The 7,916-nt window shown below is 36.4% G+C and overlaps 1 protein-coding gene across 1 annotated transcript in view; it reads left to right on the top strand.

Annotated features, from left to right (window-relative positions):
* The window catches only part of LOC107694749 (dolichyl-diphosphooligosaccharide--protein glycosyltransferase subunit STT3B-like), a 21,266-nt gene that overhangs the window by 5,171 nt on the left and 8,179 nt on the right, over positions 1 to 7,916 (top strand). Inside the window, exons 2-4 of the mRNA XM_016494429.1 lie at positions 6,737 to 6,845; positions 6,939 to 7,226; positions 7,303 to 7,368. Coding sequence (XP_016349915.1) covers positions 6,737 to 6,845; positions 6,939 to 7,226; positions 7,303 to 7,368 — 463 coding nt within the window. The remainder of the gene's footprint in view (positions 1 to 6,736; positions 6,846 to 6,938; positions 7,227 to 7,302; positions 7,369 to 7,916) is intronic.

Here is a 7,916-nt window from a genome sequence, read left to right as displayed (position 1 = left end):
TTTGTGGGTTTGTGTGTGTGTGTGTGTGTGTGTGTGGGTTTGTGAATATAATGACATCATCATCCTCATCTCTGGTGGCTCACAGACTGTGTGTTTTGTGAGTGCCATGTGTTGCTGGTTGGCAGACTGTCAGTCAGACACAGAGACATCAGACTGACCCGGATCAGATCCACACGAACAAGAAAACAGACAGTGGAGATTCCTGGAGTAAAGACAGATCAGTGCATGCATGCTGAGTTGGAATGGATGATTGTTGATGGAGAACAGAATGGAGGGTCCAATGAAATCCATTTTATTTGATCCAAAATTCCATTTTACTTTTTCCAAAATTTGAATTTTTCTGGGTCCTGTTTTAATAATGTAATTAAGTTTTAATTATCAACAAGCATGTCTAATTAATTGAAATCATGGACAACAGTTTATTAACAAAGATAAAATGTTACAGCGCAGTGAAATCCGTTCTCTTTTATTTCTCCTAAAATTGTTTTCCATTTTAATGGTTTAATTGAATTTTATTAATGCAAAAACATGTTTAATTAATTGAAATCATGAAACGTATACAATTTAACTACAATTTATTAAATGTTTAACAAAAAGATTAATTTTAAGGCCATATGAAATCCGTTAAATTTTTTCCCAAATTCAGTTTTGTTTTGTTTGTTTGTTTTTTTCAAAATTCCATGTTTCCTATTTACATTTTTCTGAATTAACCAATTTTCAATCATGACAACTCTCTGAACATTTTAGCATGGTGATGGATATGACAATGTTAATGTATTTGGTCTTGGCGGACCAGATCTGCTACACTGCTGCTGTTGGTTATTGCTGTAGTTGTAGATTATTGTTGCTGCTGCAAGCAAGTACAGGCCAGTGCATATGGCGATACGGTGCCATGAGTATTTAAGGCATGCTGCTGCTGCACAAATAGCATATAAAATAACCCGTAGCAGATCTATACAGGTGGAGCTGGGGAAGGTGGAGGGTTTCAGAGAAACTCTGAAAGCGCGCTGCAGGAATCTCAAGTGAATGCTAGCCAGCCATATAAACGCAAGGCAGTAAGCTCATTGGCTGCATATGCAGCATGAACCAATCAGCTTGTGCCAAGTCGTTTAACTCTCTGAATATCATCAGTTACGTTAACACCCCGTCAGAATGCGCCATCTAGAGTTTCATGACTGAACTATATATTTAATAACCAAAAATGACGTCTAATCTATTAATTTTATAAAACCTAAACAACGTAATAATTTATTCAAATACTAGTACAATACTAGTGTTAACAATGCTAGTGTCCTATTGAATGTTTATTTATTTATTTTTTATTGTGTTGATTGTTTTATTTTTTCTGGGGTTTATGATTTAATACAAACATATTAATCAAATGAATGCAAAATAATTTATCAATTGAATTAATATTTTGAAATGTAATCCATCATTTCTTAAAGTTAAACCTATTTTTTTTATTTTGGTACATCATAGGGCCGTATGTATGTTTGCATCTAAAATGTGAAGTGGAACAACATATAATGGTAAAAAGTGTTTACTGTTGATTTTTTGGAATACATTGATGATGAATAACTATGCATGGATGAAAGACATAAGCATGGCTTTCCTGTAGTTCAAACAGTAGATCATGGTGTCGTGATGACAAGGTCATGGGATTGATTCCAAGTGAATAAACTGGTCAAATTATCAACCTTGAATGCAATCAAGTCTTGAATGCAGTCTGCCAAGTGCATGAATGTAACTGCATAGAGACTGATGATGACAGCAGAGGGCATCTGAAGAGATTCAATGAATCTTTTTCTCTTTAAGAAGCACTAAAGGAAATTGATGACAGTGTTTTCCTCCTGCTATGGTAAATGCTTTGAAAAAAGTATTATTTTAGAGCATCAACACACGCAAAATCATTTTTGTCATTCATCAGGTTTTCAGATGCATACATTTCAAAGGATCGGTTTTGTCGGCATATTCAGACGTTTGAAGAGATTTCACTGTAAATCACTTGATGTCACAGAAGCTCTTTGAAGTTTCTCGTGACTCTTTCTAACTTGAAAGACTCAGTGAGAATACATAATTTAGCAAATGGCTGCAATATAACAAAGAGTGAAAAATTTAAGGGGGTCTGAATACTTTCCGTACCCACTGTATATCTCACTGATTTCAAATGTTTTCAACTTAAATCATTTAAAATAAATAAAAAAACATTCATCAGGTTTTCAGATGCATACATTTCAAAGGATCGGTTTTGTCGGCATATTCAGACGTTTGAAGAGATTTCACTGTAAATCACTTGATGTCACAGAAGCTCTTTGAAGTTTCTCGTGACTCTTTCTAACTTGAAAGACTCAGTGAGAATACATAATGTGCAATGTTCTCAACCAAATGAATCTTAACATATATCTCACTGATTTCAAATGTTTTCAACTTAAATCATTTAAAATAAATCAAAAAACATTTAAGTAGGCTAAAAAAAAATTTGAAAAGAAAATATTTATTATTTTAATTCATTCCCTCAAAAACTGCCAAGAACCAGGATTCTTAGGGTCTTGTAAAACCTGGATGAATAAGGCAATTTTAAAAGTCTGATTTCTTGACTTGGAAAAGTCAATAAAATCTTGAAAAATCCTCAAAGAAAAGTTTTATAACCTATTCAAATTTTTCTAGTTATGTCAAGTGCTAAAATAATTTATTGGGTGTAAATTGCGAGTTTACGATTTGTGAGTAAAAATAATTTAATAAAATAACTTCACAAACAACAAAATTGATAAAACAAAATCTGTTCAGTTTTTGAAACATCCGGAATTATAGAATTTAATCATTTTAATTATTTTATTAAATGTAATTATTTTAATATAATGCCACTCCTAGTCATTAGCACCAGTGTTGGGGGTAACGCGAGTTACTTAATCAGATTACTTTTTTCAAGTAGCTAGTAAAGTAACGCATTACTTTTTAATTTACAAGAGAATATCTGAGTTACTTTTTCAGATAAGTAACCTTCGATTTCAGAATCGCGCAATAAAATCGTCTGCGATTTTTTTGCGTAACTTGTCAGTGAACTACGGCTATGTGTAGTAAATGCTGCTCCATCTGAAAGCACGTGATGATGATTTCTTGCTGATTACAGAACCGGCTTTTTTAACAAAATGCGCATGACAATCGCATTCGATTAATCATGCAGCCCTAATCTCAGGTGAAAATTGTCAATTTGACCTCCCCTCTACAAAATAGTGGATTACTCCGTAAATATACATCTTTGACATTTAATATTTTGGATTTGATCACTGCATACATGTTTGTCTTTATTCAGAAAATATATTGACAAAAATAAAAAATTTGAAGTTTGTGAAATTTGGTTGATTTGACATGGAATGACCCTTTTGATGTTGTTTTTATTTTTTATTTTTTTTTATAGTGTACATATTTTTATATGTTTATTATTGACATAACTGTTCAGATTGACAATTCGTATTAATAAATTAGTTATTTGCATAGACGACATTTTCTCTGTGTTTATTTGGTAGGAAAAACATGCCCCCATTAAGCAACAAAAATTATCCTCAGAATTAAATTCTAGGGGGAAAATATTGTCCCTTAATAAACCATAATAATTCCTGACATTGATGCAGTGTGTAGTATGCAGTACACATTATGCCTTTCTCTTCAGTGCTCTGGCAGTGTAAGATCAGGTCATGTTTGACTGTAAAATGAATCAAACATTGATGAATTGAATCTTTTTGGAGTCTTATAAGAGCTGAAGCATTTCCCTGTGAGATTTGAATGGTTTCTGACTGATCTCAGACCAGCTCTGAATCTCTGATCAGGATGAAACCGGTGCTGGTTTCTTCTGATCATGCCGTGAAGTGAACAGAGTTCCCACTACATCATTAATGAATCTCTCCATGTCAAACGAATCAGATTATTCTCTAACAGATGGTGGTTATCTTCAGCATGAAGCTCTAGTAATGCTCCACCTGCTTTATTTTCATGTAAATCCTCATTATACGTCTGTTCTGATCAGAGTCTGAATACAAAAACTGTGATCAGGATGTTTCTTGCTGCTTCAATGCGTGACCGTTTTTTAATAATTTTAATGAATATAAAGCTCATTTACTCACGGCAGGTTTGTGTTTGTTCTCATGGTGTTTGTTAATCTAGGACTGAATGATTAGAGTAGTTAAAGGAATAGTTCACTCAGAAAATGAGGAGACATGTGATTACAGGGGTCTTTGTACATCTGAGATGCAGGAGATTCAGCCAGACGTCTGTGTTTGTTCTCTGTTCTGCTGTCGAGCACAGCTGAGATCTTTCACTGGTGTTTTATTGAGTTTTGAATGGATCAAACATCCTGGAGTCGTTTGTGATAACTTCTTATTCTTAGAGTCACTTTAATGTCTTATTGATTCACACACACGAGATCACTTCAGTCTCTCATCTCTCTTTTTTTGTGGAGGGGTCTATCTATCTATCTATCTATCCTCTCTCTCTCTCTCTCTCTCTCTCTCTGTCTCTCTGTCTTATACCTATTGTTTAGGTAGTTAGCTTAAAAACTGTAAGTTTATGATGAAATCAGTAATCAGAAGATGTCAAATTAACTAACATGTAACATGTTTTTGGGTTGTTGAGTTATTTAAGTTTTTATTCATTGTAATTCTAGATTTAGAGCTGCCCAGAAGGTAGAAATGGGTCACTCTGTGTGTGTGTTATCCATTGTCCCAAAAAAGAACCTGTCGTCCATCACATTTATTTCACCTCCACCTGTCTCTCTCTCTGTCTGTCTGTCTCTCTTTCATTCTTCTCTTTGTTCATGGTGAATTCAGGCTCCTCTGTCTCTCTAAACTTTTTTCTCATTCTGTACTTTGTGAGTTTTTTGTCATTCTTGTGTGAATTTGTGTGTGAAGTGAGAGGATGCTGAGCTGGAAACATCTTGTCTGAAAACCTTCATCCATCCAGTGTTGGAGACAACATGGCTACATTTCTTCTGTTCTACTGTCATTGCATGACTCTTCCTCCTCCTCCTCCTCCTTCAGGCTCACGTGATTCAGTGTCACACTCCGATCTTGAGCTCCTTTTGATTTCGACTTAAACACTCAATCTGAGTTCGGTAATCCTGTTGAGATCATGATGAATAATGTTGTTATGAGCTGCTGATGTTCCTGGATCAGTTTGATTAGAGACATCACAGAGATCAGTTCAGTATTTTTATTGTGGTTCTGGCTTGTAGTTTGTCCGTAATGGCATTTATTTCAGGTGATATTGAATATGTGGAATAAACCAGGGAAACGTGAACATTGTTGAGTTGAAATTTCAGTTTAGGTCATATATTCCAAGACGTAGGCTAGAATCTGTGATTGCGAAGTACAGTAAATATCCACACCGGTGCGGTGACTGACTGCCACACATACACACACATTTGATTTCAGATCAGTTGTTTTTTTATATAAATTTGGTTTTGATATTCAGACCAGTTGTGTTTGTAATCCATGTCAGTTGGATTTTTAATTAATATCATTTGTGTTTTAAATCAGATCCGTTTGTTTTGCATTCAGATGAATTGTGTTTTTAATAAGTTCAGTTCTTTTTTTAAATCAGATCAGGTGTGTTTGTTATCAGTATCAGTTTGATTTTTAATTCAGATTGTGTTCTTGTGTAGAGTCTCATTCTGACACCTTTGACTGTACAACAGAATCTGTCATAGACACCGAAAACTGGAGAAAACTGATTACTGAGGACTGATTGTCTTAAAATAATGTCTGTCTGTGTGTGTGTGTGTGTGTGTGTCATCTGTGATGGATTACCAGCACTGGTTTCACAACCTCTAGAGCAGAGAAATGGGTTCTCTGAGATCAGCTCACATACACACTCAGCCTGTCATCCGCTCAGACTGTCTGTTGTGTGTTTGAATGCGTGTGTGTGTGTGTGTGTGTGAGGATGCTCAGTGGGAGTTTGTGAGTTTCTCTCATTGTGTCCAGAAGCTTTTGATGTTCTCATGTTGTGCTCACAGATGCTGGTCTGATCCAGACTGACGGATGCAGATGATGTTCATGTTCGCTCAGTATCTGAGGAAGTGCAGTGTCATTGTTTACAGCTCATGCCTTCAGAAGATGAGGAAGAGTCTGTCATAATTCATACCGTATGTTTGTTTATTTTTGTTATAAGCTTGTTATAAGCTATTTATTTATTTTTCATTAATTCATGCATGCAGTCGTCTGGAACCAAATTATTATTTTCATGTTCTTGCTTAACTTTCTGTGTTTTGACTGTCTTTATTTATTTATGTATTTATTTGTCATGAGTTCATTTGTTTATTTATTTATATTTTCATTAATCTAGAACTGAATTATTATCTTCATATACTTTCTTTACTTTCTGTCTTTATTCATTCATTTATTTATTTATTCATTTATTTATTTGTCATGAGCTCATTTTATTTTATTAATTTTATTCATTTATTTATTTATTCGTTTATATGTCATAAGCACATTGTTGTTTATTTGTTATGTCGTGAGCTTGTTATAGCTTCATCATCAGAATGTAAAGTCTGTCATAATTCATAGCATATATGTGATGATGGACTGATTCCAGATAAGCTGTCAGACATTCTGAAAGAAGAGCAGAAACATCACAACGCACAAATGACGTTACATTCATGTTTGACATCAGCCAAACCTCTGCTCTGAGTCTCATTTGCATGTGCAGCAGTCTGTGAATATTCATGTGTGTTTGTGAACAGGTTTAATTACAGATCCACCCATCATCTGACCACCAACGGTTTCTACGAGTTCCTCAACTGGTTCGATGAGAGAGCCTGGTATCCTCTGGGTCGAATCGTTGGAGGAACGGTGAGTCGAGATTCAGTTCATTCACGTCTGAACTATTGATTTATCTGAGGAGCTTCATGTGGAGCTCAGACCGGTTCCTGTGTGTTCCTGCAGGTCTATCCTGGTCTGATGGTGACTGCAGGTCTGATTCACTACATCTTGAACCTTGTCCATCTGACCGTCCACATCCGGGACGTCTGCGTGTTCCTGGCGCCCGTCTTCAGCGCTCTGACGGCCGTCGCCACCTTCCTGCTGACGCGGGAGCTGTGGAGTCAGGGGGCGGGGCTTCTGTCCGCCTGCTTCATGGCCGTCGTGCCCGGATACATCTCACGCTCAGTGGCCGGATCCTTCGATAACGAGGCCGTCGCCATATTCGCCCTGCAGTTCACCTACTTCCTGTGGGTAAGAGGAAGCGCTGGAGGAAGTTCGGCGTGGCTTTTTGAATTGAACTGGAAGTGAGTTTTCTGTGTTTGTTCAGGTGAAGTCGATCAAAACTGGATCAGTGTTCTGGACTGTCGGATGTTGCCTCTCGTATTTCTATATGGTGAGTGTGAAAAATGTACTGAATTCAGCCTGTGTCTACAGGGAAGAAAAAGTGCACTTGAGTGTACTGAATGTGCACTTGTACTGTACTTTCGGCTGGCAGCCATATCACCCTGTAGCCCAAGACTGGTTACCCACTGAAGCTAAGCAGGGTTGAGCTGGTCAGTACCTGGATGGGAGGTGTGTGTTCTGGTGCAATATGGCTGCCGTCGCATCATCCAGGTGGATGCTGCACACTGGTGGTGGATGAGGAGACGCAATGTAAAGCGCTTTGAGTGCCTAGAAAAGCGCTATATAAATGTAATGAATGAATTAATTACATTTTATTAATTTTTTTAAATACTTGCATAAATGCTTGTTAGTACATTGGGCAGTACACTTACCCATATTTCAAAGACAATAATTATGAAACTGCATAGAAAAATTAACTTAAGTCCACTTAAGTGGGTTGGAAAAGCACACGTAAGTTCAACTAATGGCATTTAAAGGGTTAGTTCACCCAAAAATTTAAATTCTGTCATTAATTACTCACCCTCATGTCGTTTCAAA

This window comes from Sinocyclocheilus anshuiensis, unplaced genomic scaffold (genome assembly GCF_001515605.1).
Source record: "Sinocyclocheilus anshuiensis isolate Anshui unplaced genomic scaffold, SAMN03320099.WGS_v1.1 scaffold1497, whole genome shotgun sequence".
NCBI classification, from domain to species: domain Eukaryota; kingdom Metazoa; phylum Chordata; class Actinopteri; order Cypriniformes; family Cyprinidae; genus Sinocyclocheilus; species Sinocyclocheilus anshuiensis.
The sequence above is the reverse complement of the archived record's forward strand: the minus strand, read 5'-3'. Positions and strand labels throughout refer to the sequence as shown.